The sequence below is a fragment of the Schistocerca gregaria genome, chromosome 5 (assembly GCF_023897955.1).
Source record: "Schistocerca gregaria isolate iqSchGreg1 chromosome 5, iqSchGreg1.2, whole genome shotgun sequence".
Taxonomy (NCBI): domain Eukaryota; kingdom Metazoa; phylum Arthropoda; class Insecta; order Orthoptera; family Acrididae; genus Schistocerca; species Schistocerca gregaria.
The window spans coordinates 486,452,965-486,469,862 of record NC_064924.1 but is presented as its reverse complement, the minus strand read 5'-3'; the positions used below and the strand labels follow the sequence as shown (position 1 = coordinate 486,469,862).

The window sequence follows — 16,898 nt, the reverse complement described above, 5'->3', positions numbered from 1 at the left end:
GTACACCATCCGTGGTCATGTTCACAAATTGAGAAGTGAGAAAAGGACTGGATGTAGTAAACTGAATATAGCTGAATATAGTGAGTCCACTATTAGAGCAACGTAAGTTTTGTAATCAGTTCCGGTCTTTTTGCCCCCCTGCGATATGCCTTGTCATTTTTTTCCAGCACGTGCGATAATGTGCTGTTTGTCGTCTCCTGTTTCAGATATGTGTGGATTGCAGCGCTCCCTTAGCTAGTATTGACTAGGCTGTTCCTGCTGCTATTATCTCTGTGACTTCCTCGCTGAATTTGTTAAGACTGCGTGATATCCTTTTCGGTATTAAGTGAATACACTCCAAAGAATTATTACTATTTTTAATCGACGAAATGGCTTGAATCAAACAGAGTCGTTTTTTTTTTTTTTTTTTTTTTTTTAAAGTGCGGCTTGGAAGCAAATTTCTTTCTCCCGCTGTAACTCATACAGCAGCACCTCTAAGTTCAGGCACTTGACACTACACAGCATGTACTCCATGTCTCTGTACCTTTTTCACCTTCAGTCCAGTCCACAATTTATACATTCAGTGTTCTATTCAGCAGACACAGATGAGAATCAGGTCAGCCCTCTTCATCCTTCCACTTACTTTACATTACGTTATTCTCTAGGCATAGCATTTTACAATACTATCACACACAGAATAAAAATTTACTGTGTTGCTTTACCTTTTACAACAGTATTAAGATAATTTTGTGTTACACAGATTTACATTCCCCTAAAAAAAAAAAAAAAAAAAAAAAAAAAAAAAAAAAAAAAAAAAAAGAGGATCATATTACTGTAACGGAAAATCCGGGTAGATTAATGAAATTTTTAGATAAACAGGGGAGCTACTTTTCTCCAAAATAATCTATGAACTCTTCTTCTACACATGAATGGGCGAGTCCACTCTGGGAGTGGTTAGAACGCATGTCCCAGTACGAGTGGTCTCATCCACAAGGCCACTGACGCAGCGAGTGTTATCGCTCTCCGTCTTTCTCAAGCGGCGGCTATGACTTGCGCAACCGTGCAGTGTTCGCACTATCTGGCTACGGAAAGGTCGCTATTACACCGAAGAATCTGTGAAAACCATGTTCATTGATGGTGGGTAAGCAACTGGTCAACATTGGGTGATTAGTCGTCTCTCGCGAGGGTTGGAAAGTAAAGTGCACCATGTTTAGCGCCTCACTGTGTTTAACCGCAATCGTTGCGGTATGCTTAAACGATATGGTACAGTTAACCAACAAATCACGGTAGTAACCACAGTTGAAAGGTGCAGCTATGTCAACTCAAGCACAACTTCACAATTTGAATTCCAAAACAAAAATGTCAATCGATGAACAAACTCATAATAAGTGAGGTACCAATACGCAGAATCAAACTTTTCTCTCTAACCAGTTGTATCTCTGTAAGCAATAAGACTTGGACATACCTTGTATCTGAATTAATCTATATTACTACCTATCATAGTATTTACTACTACTCCTACTACGTTGCCAGCGTCTTCAAAACACTGAATAAGTTCTGCCGAGGCATATTAGCTGTGGTCATCCAAAATCACGTTCAGTAGGTTTTGTAGTTTGTTCGTTATTAATAATCTGTTGACGTATCCACAGACAGAACAACTTTCTAATTTGACATACAACAAATCTAAAAGTGAAACAGGAACACAATTTTTTTTACTCCAATGTTTTGTCCAACAAAAGTGACAAAACCTGTCGATGCCATCTTGATCACATAAAGATTCAGAACAAGTGACAAAAAAGTAATCAGTTTCCCAAAACATTTACTTATAACTTTTTTCACTTACTAAATTTAAACGTCAAACGTCTCGTCCCTCCTATTTTGCATGTGTGTTTATCGATTACAGGTAAACAGTTCGTACTTATAAAAGAGACTCGACGCTCTAGCGAAAAGAAATTAAATTACCTCCGCCTTCAAACACAAATCGTTGCTTTCAATAATACTTGAAATGCATTTCAAGCGTTGAAGGTCATTACACAAATATGTAGTTTGGTGAGGAAATAATGGTAACTAACACAAACTTTTGTAGATAAATTACATACTGCTTCTCTTACCAGCTGTACAGGCTTGAAGTATAGGTAACGTACGTTGTCAGATTTGTGTAGATTTGTGGATTGTTCTTCTAACGGTTCCATTATCCTACTTATTCATAATGTAACTTCTTCTTCAGTAAATCAGACAAGTAATAAAATTCCATATATAGCCTAACTCGCATAAAAGCGATATTTGTAGAATTAATATATCCTTATACTTCAAATGGCTCAAATGGCTCTGAGCACTATGGGACTTAACATCTGAGTTCATCAGTCCCCTAGATTTAAAACTAATTAAACCTAACTAACCTAAGAACATCACACACATCCATGCCCGAGGCACGATTCGAACCTGCGACCGTAGCAGCAGCGCGGTTCCGGACTAAAGCGCCTAGAACCACTCGGTCACAAAGGCTGGCATCCATATACACAAATGACCATAAATGTCATACAGATGCCAATTAAAGCTCCATTCTACACCTCATAAGGCGGAAAGACTGATTCAGCGTATAGGAAAGTCAAAACAATCTTCGTTGAAACTAAAACCAGGGGCGTCAACGTTAAGGGTATAAGAAGAATTCCACGTTAAGATGCAGATGAGAGAGCGAACTGATGGAAAGAGTACGTTGAAAGTCTTTGCAAACGAGAGGAACTCTGATGATATAATAGAACAAGGAATGGGAGTCGATATGGAAGACAACGGGCATCCACAATGCCGGCCGAGCGGTTCTAGGCGCTACAGTCTGGAACCGCGCGACCGCTACGGTCGCAGGTTGGAATCCTGCCTCGGGCCTGGATGTGTTTGATGTTTTTAGGTTAGTTAGGTTTAAGTAGTTCTAAGTTCTAGGGGACTGATGACCTCAGACGTTAAGTCCCATAGTACTCAGAACCATTTTTTTTGAACGAAGCATCCACTATTAGACTTGCTATAATATAAGACGAAAGACGTAAATAACCTTCCTTCATAATTTCTGATATCATTATGTGAAGTAGCAGCTTTTCAAGTTAGTTTGTTGAATCTATTGACGCTGGAGACGAACCAAGATAAATACGAAAATTATAGCAAAGTTATCTTAACGGCTCATACATCAAAGTTATTGACAAGAGAAGTATACAGAAGAATGGAAAAGAGAATTAAGGACCCGCTAGATGAGTATCAGGTTGGCTTTAGGAAAGGTAGAGGTATTATAATGGTAGTTCTGACGTTTACTTGATAACGGAACCAAGACTTAACGAAAACTCAAGAAATGTTAAGAGGATTTAACGGCATACAAAAAGGATTCATCGGTATAAAATGCGCGAGATGTTCGAAATATTCAGTAAAACAGATTCATGCTATGAGGAAAGGCCCATAAGCAGCACGTTCGCTGAACGGTCGTTGGGAAGACATTGTCGGTAGCCGCTTGATTCATCTGGACGCTCAGTTGCTCAAAAACTGCACGTCTATTCACCCGTACACATATCCCCAGCCGTTGTGCACCCCTGTCATGTATGGTCGGTGGAGCACCACAGTTGATTCGTCGCCGGTTTTGGATAGTGCCATTTTGCCACGCACAGTACAGTTGAACAACGTCGGCACGCAAACAATTTACAAACTTAGCCGCTTCGAAAACTTTTCCACCCCTGGCTGTCAAAAAGCCAGTAACCATTGCCCTTTCGGACATCAGAAAATTCACTCCATTTTTACATTACGACAATGAATGCACTGCTTTCCGCGTCCCCACAACACACCCAGTACCATCTACTGCTAGTGCTGCCCCTCTGTGAGTGGTTATTGCACGTTGACACCGAACACAGGCTGTGGTCACATTAATGTGACGGGATTGCGTATTTGCCTGGGCTGGGATGCCGCTACCCATAATTTCGCCGATACGTATTCAGCGACGCCTGAAATCAAGTTTCTGCGCAGGCGAGCGTCGATGACGCAGTGTTTTCATTCAGCTCAGCGAGCTAGCAGTTATGTGATAATCACTGTGTGACGAAGCTCGTTCCGCAGCAGATATAAGCGTCTGCAGCGAGGTCCAGAGTCAATCTGCACGCAGCTGGCGATTGGCATACGAGCTTCCAGGCAGCAACATGAAACTCGAAAGCATCGTACCAAACTTCAAGGCGCCCTCCACGCAGGGGCCACTGGACTTCTACAAGTGGAAAGGAGACTCGTAAGTTGATTCTGTTACCAATCATCTGATTCTTAACTGACATCAGAATCTAAGTTAAAAGACTGGAATGAGAGTAACTTAACTATCTCTATTTCTAGTTGTACAGATGAAGCTGTTTATCATTTTGCCCTTATCTCTTTTTGAACGAAATTAATTTATGATCTACTAATTGCACCTTTTGCATCTGTGCAGTGGAACTGTACTGGCTCGAAATAACCATACCCCTATTTGAAATTTGTTTTACCAAATTTTTCTGTTACTCTGTTGTTGTTGTTGTGGTCTTCAGTCCTGAGACTGGATTGATGCAGCTCTCCATGCTACTCTATCCTGTGCAAGCTTCTTCATCTCCCAGCACCTACTGCAACCTACATCCTTCTGAATCTGCTTAGTGTATTCATCTCTTGGTCTCCCTCTTAATCTAAGTGATTTAATTGCATTCTGTCATCTAGGAAGACAGTTACTTTTCTAGTATATTTTAACACAACGAGTAATTTAAAATTTTTATATGCATCAGCTTGTAACGTATCATTTCTGACTGTTGGGGGAGTGGTATGGGGGAGCAATTATCTTACTGGGATTCAAACTGAAGGCGTAATTTTGCTTGTATCTCACTTTTATCCGATAGAAAGAAGCATCTTCCAAAGGTGATCTTGGTTGTTAGCGACCCAGGAGTCGACGCCTAGCTAAGTTCTCACAATCCTCGTACGGGGTCTTCTTTTGAGGCCTATAGCTGATGGTTTGGTTTTCCTTAATCCACCTGCATTGAGACTCACAATGCATACTGCGTAATGTGAACCACAGCTGCTATGCTCGCTTCCCATGACACCACGTATTTCCGAGGACCTTTATAATGAAAAATTAAATTGTGATACATCCAGGGAAGCGCTGTTGGCGCGAGAAACGGGTGACCTATGACACTGCTCGCCTCTGACAGCTACTTCTGGAAAGAAAACCCGGACTCTCAGCTCTTATTTCCACTGTGGCTGTAAATATAAAACTGAGTGCAATATTGCAATGCCTTTGTCGTGAATAAGAGCGATGCAATATTACTCCGGACAGTCATGCGTGTCCGAAGGAACAGGCACTGCAGCGTCTACAGCCTCCAGGAAATACACGAAATGTGTTTAGTGGAAGACGAGAGAAAAATTCGTGCCAGACCGGGACTCGAACCCGGATTTCCCGCCTTATAAGACTGATGGCCTTAACGGCTTTGGCTATTTCTTAGTTCGTGAGTTCGAATACATGTTGAGACGCGGAACGGCGACATATGGTAGTTTGGGTCTGGATGTGACAGGGTCAAGTGTGGCCAAAGCTGTTATGGCGACCGCTCGCGTAAATGGGAGATCCGTCTTGGAGTCCCAGTGCGCGCATTCATTATCGTCATTCCCTCATACAGCTGATAGTTGTCCGTATTCACAACTGCGAACATTTCATATAAAATTAACTGCCTACCAGTTGCCTTCTAATCATCAAGTATGTCCAATGATTTGTCGAGAGTGAGAACAGTGAAAAAAAAAACTGCATATCACAACAATAGACAAAATGAGGTGCAAGATATTACTGATACAGATTCAAGGTACATATAAAGAAACGCATTACATAAAAAAATACGAAGGTTGTTGTTACATTTTAAATATGATTCATAAGGTTCTATTGTACTGTGGTCCTGTCACATATACATGGCTGAATCTGAATTAGCAGAATGGGAAAAGGGAAATGGTTTCTGTTCATTTAAAAATAATCTAGATTTATATGTGATGATCTTACACAAACAAACGCAATTTGCTTGCCCCTTCTATTAAATAGTTTCACATTTGCTGATGGGGAAGAGAGATTTTGTAACAGCAAAATTACCTTTATTATTCATGTTTAAAATTTAATAATTTCCTTTGTCATTTTTTTCATTTTAATGTTTGCCTTAGTAATACCTCTATATCTGTATCACTAATATTTACCACTAGGTCAATTGTTACAAGTAAATAAATAATAACATGAAGATAATGTTTCCCTTTTGTTATTTTTTCATAAAAGCCTCCTGATAATCTACTTTCCAATTAACTTTCATTTTCTGGTACATATCTGGTTGGCTAACATAAAACTGGAAAATATTACGTTCTTATTTCGTCATGTAATTGGTACTACGAGAAGAGATTCTTCAAGTAAATCTAGCTTGCACTGGAATGAATAAAGGGCAAGTAATGATGGCATAGTCGTAACATCTTCTGTTAATCATATCTTTTGATTACATTATAAAGGCCCTCTAACGAGTAACGCAGCTTTCTGTGAAACTTTGCAGCTGTGCCATCACTCATATTTGTACAGTAGCTTTGTCTTGGTGCAACTCGTAACAATTGCAGTGGAGTTCTTAGATTATTAACAGATTTAACATTGTGTGCCCAGATAACACCATTCTGTTAACGTAACAGAGATCTACCAGACTGAAAGAGCCAATAGTAATTTTGACGTAATTGCAAAAAGTGTAATTCCTATGGTATGCAGGACTAATATACATACACTGACTTAATAGATAAATGCATGCGTAAATATATAAAAATAAGTAACAGTAGAGTCTGCAACAGCATGCATTTAGTTACAAAGTTATAAAAATAATTCCTAACAGATCTTTTGCAAAGGAAAATTGCACCTAAAAAACGAGCTGCTTAAACAGCTAATAAATGTGATCATAATCGTAAAGATTAGGCTATTAAGCACTTCATTTATCCAACAGCTCTGTCAAATCTGAACTTGTCACATGTGAGTGGTCATCCAAATCTATAACGAACAAGATTAATGTGCAAAGGAAAACTCAAACGTCATCATCGTGAACTTTACAATCAACATTAAATATTGTGTAGTGGATGAGGAATATGTAACTATGATTATAATAATAATAATAATAATAATAATAATAATAATAATAATAATAGCTCAATAATAACTGCAACTTGAATAGTAATTGTCAGTAGAACTTAAGAAATGACAATCTTATTAACATTAAGCTATTACCACGTCATCTCCATCTACATCTACATGGTCACTCTGCGAATCACCCTTAAGTACCTGGCAGTGGCTTCACAGTAAGAGCGAGAAATAATAAGGTAGGATTAGTTAGTGACATGGAAGGAAGGAAACAAAAATAGAGGAGCATGAGAACAACAAACGTGGTTCATAAAGTAGAAGAGAAACTAGTTCCATGTTGGACAGAAACGAAACAGCTGGAATATTCCAAGAGAGAAGCTACATCAATGATAAGAGAGTAAAGCTTTAGCCTCATCTTGAAAACAGATTGATTTTGGATAAGAAGAAGGTTACAGGGTAATGACTAGAAAATTTAACAGACGCAGTCCTTAATGTAATACCATCTATCTCAGATACTGATAATATGGATTTGAATAACCGGGGGGTAGGAGTGAGATGGAACAGTTGCATCAAAAGCGAAGGAGTAGTCGATTTCAAAAACTCATGTAGATATCCTTAATTACGGTATTTGCAAATTTCCTAATCAGCTGAATACTGACGTAAATTCACAGACAGTATCTGTAATATCAGCTCTCTTCTTTTCTTGAAAGCTTGCTTCAAAACTCCTGTTATATTAAGAAATAAGAACCGTTATGTAAAGGATAGAAAAGAAAAAGAATCCGTAGAAATTGTCTATTTTTCTGTAAAATGGTAGTTATGTATCAATCCTTATCTTATATCTGCAGGTGGTGCGTTCTGTTCTCTCACCCGGCAGACTTCACGCCGGTGTGTACCACAGAGCTGGGCCGCATCGCCGTCCACAACCCGGAGTTCCAGAAGCGAGGAGTCAAGCTGCTGGCGCTCTCCTGCGACAAGCTCAAGGACCACGTGGACTGGGTCAATGTGAGTGTTCCACACTACTGGCTTACTCTGACTGAACTGAGAACGAGATGACATTCGCAATATCTCCACATCACATCAGAGCTCATGGCTATCACCCCTGTGTTGTCCACAGGACATCAAGTCGTACTGCAAAGACATTCCCGGCGACTTCCCGTACCCCATCGTGTCCGACGAGACGCGCGAGCTGGCCGTCAAGCTGGACATGATCGACGAGCGCGACAAGGACAACGTGGAGAAGGCGATGACGGTGAGGGCCATGTACGTCATCGGGCCGGACAACCGGCTGCGCCTCTCCATGGTGTACCCAGCGTCCTGCGGCCGGAACGTCGAGTGAGTACCGCTGCCACACCCTCCACACCCTTCCCCTCCCCACACACGCTACACACACACTGTACACTGGACTCTGCACATGGTTGATGAGACGCGTGCCTGCTGGTGTTTCAGTGAGCTGCTGCGCGTGATCGACTCCCTGCAGCTGACGGACCGGCTGAAGGTGGTGGCCACCCCCGCCAACTGGACGCCCGGCACCAAGGTGATGATCCTGCCCCACGTGCCCGACCAAGACCTGCCCAAGCTCTTCCCCGGCGGCGTCGAGCGCGTCTCCATGCCCTCCGGAAACAACTACGTGCGCACCACCACCGACTACTGAGACAGCCCACTTCTACAAGTCGTAATATTACTGTTGTTAATGTACAAAATGTTTTTGTTTTAAATATGTCTTTAATAAAAGTACTATATACGTATCTTTTTCAAAATGTTTGTTTTTATTTCACTAAATTATGGATTACTCTTCAATAGTATGTTTGTTACCTACTTAAAAGGAATCTTAAGGTATACAGCTTTCCTATTTCTGTTACTCATTTTTTTTTTTTTTTGCTTGTTCTGTGGATAATATTCGTGACGACACGCCGTGATGTGGAACATGTCAATAACAAGTTATCAAATATGTTACAGTTTAACTGTGAAACAAAAGGATCACTTGCTGGTTATTTTCGTAACTGGATTTTATGTTTCAGTCTATTTACAACAAAATCTGCAAAATGTAACGTAACTTCACACACATTATCTACCCTGAAATTAATCTATCATACAGAAGGAGTTTAGAAGTGGAAATGATTTAGGTATTTTTAAAACTCTCAGCATCTGCCAGTATCCTTGATACATAAGGGAATCAGACAAGTATTTTCATACTTCTTCACGCCTTCCTGTGCTAAGAGTAAGGCTAAATGATGAATAGTGGAAGTTATTCTTTTTCTTAGTGTTACAGTAACTGATCAAAAGTATCTGGACACCTATTAGTAGACAATAAATGGGAAGTGTGTCCATCCTTCCACTTTATGACGTCTTGAACTCCACTGGGGACACTTTCAGTGAGGTGCCTGAACCTCTGTTGTGGAACAGCATGCCATTCTTTCTCAAGAGCCGACATTAAATATTGTGTAGTGGATGAGGAATATGTAACTATGATTATAATAATAATAATAATAATAATAATAATAATAATAATAATAATAATAATAATAATAATAATAGCTCAATAATAACTGCAACTTGAATAGTAATTGTCAGTAGAACTTAAGAAATGACAATCTTATTAACATTAAGCTATTACCACGTCATCTCCATCTACATCTACATGGTCACTCTGCGAATCACCCTTAAGTACCTGGCAGTGGCTTCACAGTAAGAGCGAGAAATAATAAGGTAGGATTAGTTAGTGACATGGAAGGAAGGAAACAAAAATAGAGGAGCATGAGAACAACAAACGTGGTTCATAAAGTAGAAGAGAAACTAGTTCCATGTTGGACAGAAACGAAACAGCTGGAATATTCCAAGAGAGAAGCTACATCAATGATAAGAGAGTAAAGCTTTAGCCTCATCTTGAAAACAGATTGATTTTGGATAAGAAGAAGGTTACAGGGTAATGACTAGAAAATTTAACAGACGCAGTCCTTAATGTAATACCATCTATCTCAGATACTGATAATATGGATTTGAATAACCGGGGGGTAGGAGTGAGATGGAACAGTTGCATCAAAAGCGAAGGAGTAGTCGATTTCAAAAACTCATGTAGATATCCTTAATTACGGTATTTGCAAATTTCCTAATCAGCTGAATACTGACGTAAATTCACAGACAGTATCTGTAATATCAGCTCTCTTCTTTTCTTGAAAGCTTGCTTCAAAACTCCTGTTATATTAAGAAATAAGAACCGTTATGTAAAGGATAGAAAAGAAAAAGAATCCGTAGAAATTGTCTATTTTTCTGTAAAATGGTAGTTATGTATCAATCCTTATCTTATATCTGCAGGTGGTGCGTTCTGTTCTCTCACCCGGCAGACTTCACGCCGGTGTGTACCACAGAGCTGGGCCGCATCGCCGTCCACAACCCGGAGTTCCAGAAGCGAGGAGTCAAGCTGCTGGCGCTCTCCTGCGACAAGCTCAAGGACCACGTGGACTGGGTCAATGTGAGTGTTCCACACTACTGGCTTACTCTGACTGAACTGAGAACGAGATGACATTCGCAATATCTCCACATCACATCAGAGCTCATGGCTATCACCCCTGTGTTGTCCACAGGACATCAAGTCGTACTGCAAAGACATTCCCGGCGACTTCCCGTACCCCATCGTGTCCGACGAGACGCGCGAGCTGGCCGTCAAGCTGGACATGATCGACGAGCGCGACAAGGACAACGTGGAGAAGGCGATGACGGTGAGGGCCATGTACATCATCGGGCCGGACAACCGGCTGCGCCTCTCCATGGTGTACCCAGCGTCCTGCGGCCGGAACGTCGAGTGAGTACCGCTGCCACACCCTCCACACCCTTCCCCTCCCCACACACGCTACACACACACTGTACACTGGACTCTGCACATGGTTGATGAGACGCGTGCCTGCTGGTGTTTCAGTGAGCTGCTGCGCGTGATCGACTCCCTGCAGCTGACGGACCGGCTGAAGGTGGTGGCCACCCCCGCCAACTGGACGCCCGGCACCAAGGTGATGATCCTGCCCCACGTGCCCGACCAAGACCTGCCCAAGCTCTTCCCCGGCGGCGTCGAGCGCGTCTCCATGCCCTCCGGAAACAACTACGTGCGCACCACCACCGACTACTGAGACAGCCCACTTCTACAAGTCGTAATATTACTGTTGTTAATGTACAAAATGTTTTTGTTTTAAATATGTCTTTAATAAAAGTACTATATACGTATCTTTTTCAAAATGTTTGTTTTTATTTCACTAAATTATGGATTACTCTTCAATAGTATGTTTGTTACCTACTTAAAAGGAATCTTAAGGTATACAGCTTTCCTATTTCTGTTACTCATTTTTTTTTTTTTTGCTTGTTCTGTGGATAATATTCGTGACGACACGCCGTGATGTGGAACATGTCAATAACAAGTTATCAAATATGTTACAGTTTAACTGTGAAACAAAAGGATCACTTGCTGGTTATTTTCGTAACTGGATTTTATGTTTCAGTCTATTTACAACAAAATCTGCAAAATGTAACGTAACTTCACACACATTATCTACCCTGAAATTAATCTATCATACAGAAGGAGTTTAGAAGTGGAAATGATTTAGGTATTTTTAAAACTCTCAGCATCTGCCAGTATCCTTGATACATAAGGGAATCAGACAAGTATTTTCATACTTCTTCACGCCTTCCTGTGCTAAGAGTAAGGCTAAATGATGAATAGTGGAAGTTATTCTTTTTCTTAGTGTTACAGTAACTGATCAAAAGTATCTGGACACCTATTAGTAGACAATAAATGGGAAGTGTGTCCATCCTTCCACTTTATGACGTCTTGAACTCCACTGGGGACACTTTCAGTGAGGTGCCTGAACCTCTGTTGTGGAACAGCATGCCATTCTTTCTCAAGAGCCGACACCAGGTGAGGCAGGTAGTCAAGCTGAACGTTCGGACGTGGGGCACAGTCGACCTTCCAAGTCACCCCAAAGGTATTCCATTGTGTTCACATCGGGACTCTGGATAGGCCAGTCCATTTCAGGAAAACTATTGCCCAGAAACTATTGCCTCATAGATGCTGCTTTATGACTGGGTGAAATGCCATGCTGATATAAACAGTCATTGTCTCCATACTGTTCCTTTACTGTATGCAGTATGCAGTGCTGCAAGATGTATTCGTATCCTTTTGCATTTAGAGTTTTTTTTAAGTGCAATACGTGGAATACTCCCTAACCACAAAAAAATCCCATACAGTGACACTAGCTCCTCTATGCTACACTGTTGGGACTGGACGTGATCGCAGGTGACGTTTGGCATGCATCGCGAAACCGTGACATTTTTGTCGGATTGTCACAGAATACAGCGTGACTCTTCGCTCTAAATCAGTTGTTTCCGGTCATCCACTGCTCTTTGCAGAACCTCAGGCGTCGCTTAGCATTGGCTACAGAAAAGCGAGCCTTACGAGGAATAGAGTCGTTCTACTAGTTGGACTGCTGGTAGCACACTGGAACTCACGAGTGAATCGCCCCGCTAATTTCGTGCTAGTTTCTACGTACAACCACTATTGACAGTGGTCTTCGGCATCTGAGCTTCAGTGCATGAAGTCTGCTTGGTCTTCATTTAACTGTGGTTGCTCCTTCCAGTCTTCACTTCACAATCACGTCACCAACGGTCAATATGGGCAGCTTTAGAAGGGTTGAAATGTCCCCTTGAATTTGTTACGTATGGCGACATCCAATGACTAGTCTACGCCCAAAGTCACTGAGCTCTTCTGAACGACCCAGTCTGTTGTAGTTGCTTCACCAATGAAAATACTCTCCACGTCCTTTTATTCTGGCCATTCGAAGAGAAAATTAAATTAACTTCCGATATAAAATGGCTTAAAGAAATAGAACAACACATTATTAAGAACTACGTCAGAGAGGTTTACAAAAAGTTTAGAAACGTATTTAACCCAGCATCAGCTGTGTAATCTATTCTTCCAATGGCCCAACGGATCACTAGAAAACAGCACAGAAAATAAGTGACAAATTTAGGCAACTACTTTTACTCCCTTCACAACTGCGACCTCGCGGCTAGGAAAACTAGATTCGAGAAACGTCCGTCCACTCTAGATGCAAAACGACAGTCTCTCGAGAAACTGAAGGAAATAATCGAGTTTGAAAAGTAACAAGTCTCTTGGGGAAAACAGAATCATAGGAGAAATATGGAATTTAAACGACAGTAATCTCAAGCAAACAACTCAATATCTGGAGCAGACATTTGGGAAAGAGAACGAATACATACAGAGTGGAAATATGCATTAATTCATCCTGTTCACAAAAAAGTAGATAAGTCCGATCTGCTTATTTACAGGAAAATTTTATTGCTCCCTGCTGTGCGAAAATTATTTCAAAAGCCTTATTAAGTAGACTGACAGAACAGTCTGACCAACTAATAGGACAGAACTTCTTATAGGCCGATCTTGTGCAGAACGTATATGAAACCTAAAAACAATTTTGCAAATAAGAAGACGTAGAAATATCGTGGTAACTCTTGACGACTTAAGATTCGATAGACACACAAAAATTAATTTGGTAGAATTCGAAATCGATAGGAAATCAAAGGCAATTATCCAACAGACATTTAAGGGTACAACCTCCAAGGTTAAATTCATAGAAGAAACGTCAGCAGTATATAAAATCCACACCGTCATTCGCCAAGGAGATGGACGCTCCCCCTCCTGTTTCACATAATTCTGAAAAAAATGAAGGCATGGGAAAATAAAATGAAGTGAAACTAACTTGGGATTAAGAAAGACCAGAGAATCAACTCGCTATTCTTAAACACAGTAAAGACTAAGCCAAAAGTGTCCTGTAGAAAACGGAAAACTGGCCCACATTCAGGGGATGGACAAAATACTATGAACATCTGAGATTAATAAGAAGATGGGCAACAATTGGCCTTAAGAACAGCTGCAGTTCTTGGCGGAATATACTCGTAGAGTGTCTGAATACTTTGTAACGGAATGTTCTCCCAATCTTGTACCGAAACATCAGCTAATTGCTTGAACGATGTTGGAGCTCGACATCTGCTCCGAACTCTCTGTTCCAAAACTCCCCATAATGTCGAGACCTGACGACTGCGTTATCCAAGCAAGATCTTTGATGATATTCTGAGGCTCCACATACCACGCCTGAACATATTTGGCAGTTTGTATGGACGCATTATCGTTTTGGAATACGGCAGTGTTCGACAGCCGTATGTTAGTCATAGTAAACACTTCACTGTCGAGGATGACGAGATGTTCATTCGCAGTAATCCTGCCAGTGACGGTAATGAAAGGACCAGCTGAATACTACGACGATAAATCCCACCCAAATCATAACGAAATCTCTCCCACGTTCTCTTCATCGATGAGTGTCGCATATGTCTTCAACCAGACAATCGTCGGAAACGTGTTTGGAGGCAACGCGGTCAGGATGAACGCCTTAGACACACTGTCCAGCGAGTGCAACAAGGTGGAGGTTTCCTGCTGTTGGCATTATACGGGGCCGACGCACGCCGCTGGTGGTGAAACATCCCCTTAGGAAAATTTCTATTGTACTGTGCTGTACTGTGATTTTCAAACAGCTGAGCAAAACTGAACGTACTCAGACATTTCTCTCTTTACGTATTCTGATCATCACTAAACTGACACACAATGTTTTTAGCGCAACGCAATCTGACTTTAAATAATCCCTACAAAAAAATGGCTCTGACTAACAATAACCTATACCTTTCATGAATCACTTACCTCACAAAAATCTTCGTTACTTGAACTACTGCAATACAGAGACCGCCACTACTGCCAGCTAAATAAAAGATTCAAACTACTGAAGGCACTAACTACTGATAGGCATAGTTAGCAAATGAAAGATTTTGATAGAGAACAAACAATGTATTTACCTTAATAATGTTCAAAAGTCACACACACACACACACACACACACACACACACACACACACACACATATATGACACACGTCCAGATCGTCCGCTCTCAAAACTCTGCCATCTCTCTTCCCACATCCACCACTGCTGGCGGCTCACCTCCAACTGCACAACGCTACGCACAGTTCACATCCAACTGCCCAGCACTACAATAGCAAATATTCCAACAATGCAAACCAGCTACAGACTTCACACAGCACAGTCAGTGATTTTCATACCGAGCGCTACGTGGCGTTACCAACATAAAACCTAAAGAGCCTACTTACAGTTGTCATGGAAGGCGCCGTAACGGCTGTACGATACCTGAATGCCATTCTCCGACCGATAGTGCAACCATATAGGCAGCATATTGGAGAGGCATTCGTCTTCATGGACGACAATACGTGCCCCCATCATGCACATCTTGTGAATGTCTTCCTTCATGATAACGAAATCGCTCTGCTAGAGTGGCCAGCATGTTCTCCAGACATGAACCCCATCGAACATGCCTGAGATCGATTGAAAAGGGCTGTTTATGGACGACGTGACCCACCAACCACTCTGAGGGATCTACGCCGAATCGCCGGTGAGGAGTGGAACAATCTGGACCAACAGTGCCTTGATGAGCTTATGGATAGTATGCCACGACGAATACAGGCATGCATCAATGCAAGAGGACGTGCTACTGGGTGTTAGAGGTACCGATGTGTGCAGCAGTCTGGACCACCACCTCTGAAGGTCTCGCTGTATGGTGGTACAACATGCAATGTGTGTTTTCCATGAGCAATAAAAAGGGCGGAAATGATGTTTATGTTGATTTCTGTTCCAATTTTCTGTACAGGCTCCGGAACCAAGGTGATGCAAAATTTTTTATGTGTGTATTTTTGCCCGGTACGTTGCATTATATGCTTGTAGATGCCTGAAAACGGTACGAAGCCCAAAATTGCAATAGCACGATCAAAACTGTTACAGACTTGCAAGGATAGCCTAGAGCGTTAACGCGCTGCTTCCGTGATTCCCGTATCGAATGTGCCTCGCGTGTTTAGGACGAGGACTGTTGAGCAAGCCAGTCTGCATGTGGTTTTTAGGCGGTTTCTCAAATCCAACCTCAGATACACGCAGCACAATTATTTAGAAAACGGTCTCACCTTGAACATCAGATTTTCTGTAGGCACAGATAGACGGAGTATGGCAGATTCCGTCCCGTGGATAGTGGCTCCGTCAAGAATGGCGTACGGTCACAAACTGTCACCAACATTGCGACAAACTGCACAATAATGTCGACCCCGTAGGGAAACTGGAGAAGGCGTAAAAGAAGAAGAAAAGCTGTTAAAACGAAGAGACGAAACTCACGTCATTTAAAGTCTTGTGATGTATTTTCTCGGAATACGTTGCCAAGGTTCAGTATGAATGTGGTGTCACCGCCAGACACCACACTTGCTAGGTCGTAGCCTTTAAAACGGCCGCGGTCCGTTAGTATACGTCGGACCCGCGTGTCGCCACTATCAGTGATTGCAGACCGAGCGTCGCCACACGGCAGGTCTAGAGAGACTTCCTAGCACTCGCCCCAGTTGTACAGCCGACTTTGCTAGCGATGGTTCACTGACAAATTACGCTCTCATTTGCCGAGACGATAGTTAGCACAGCCTTCAGCTACGTCATTTGCTACGACCTAGCAAGGCGCCAGTATCCGTACTATTGATATTGTGAATCGTGTACCATAAAGAACGACGTTCGTTATTAATGGATTAAAGTTAAGTATTCCACCAGCTACGTCCGTTTTTCTCAATTCTAATTCCCTTGTCATGTTCCAGACCTCACGCCAGCCTGCGTGAGCTAAAACGCGTGCATTTCGGCCTCCTTTAGAAAAACACGGTTCGCTCTC

The 16,898-nt window shown here is 41.8% G+C and overlaps 1 protein-coding gene across 3 annotated transcripts; it reads left to right on the top strand.

Annotated features, from left to right (window-relative positions):
• The first annotated feature begins 4,079 nt into the window (after positions 1-4,079).
• Positions 4,080-11,311, top strand: LOC126272127 (peroxiredoxin-6-like). 3 transcript variants are annotated; one of them, XM_049974729.1, is made up of 4 exons: positions 4,080-4,228; positions 10,400-10,556; positions 10,669-10,886; positions 11,001-11,311. In XM_049974729.1, exons 1-4 carry the CDS (start codon positions 4,146-4,148, stop codon positions 11,203-11,205), a joined length of 663 nt encoding a protein of 220 aa, XP_049830686.1. In that variant the 5' UTR covers positions 4,080-4,145; the 3' UTR covers positions 11,206-11,311. The 3 variants fall into 3 exon arrangements, with proteins under 3 accessions (XP_049830686.1, XP_049830687.1, XP_049830685.1); XM_049974730.1 differs by lacking the exons at positions 10,400-10,556; positions 10,669-10,886 and adding exons at positions 7,933-8,089; positions 8,202-8,419 and having other exon boundaries at positions 4,090-4,228; XM_049974728.1 differs by lacking the exons at positions 10,400-10,556; positions 10,669-10,886; positions 11,001-11,311 and adding exons at positions 7,933-8,089; positions 8,202-8,419; positions 8,534-8,844 and having other exon boundaries at positions 4,093-4,228.
• Positions 11,312-16,898: the final 5,587 nt, after the last annotated feature.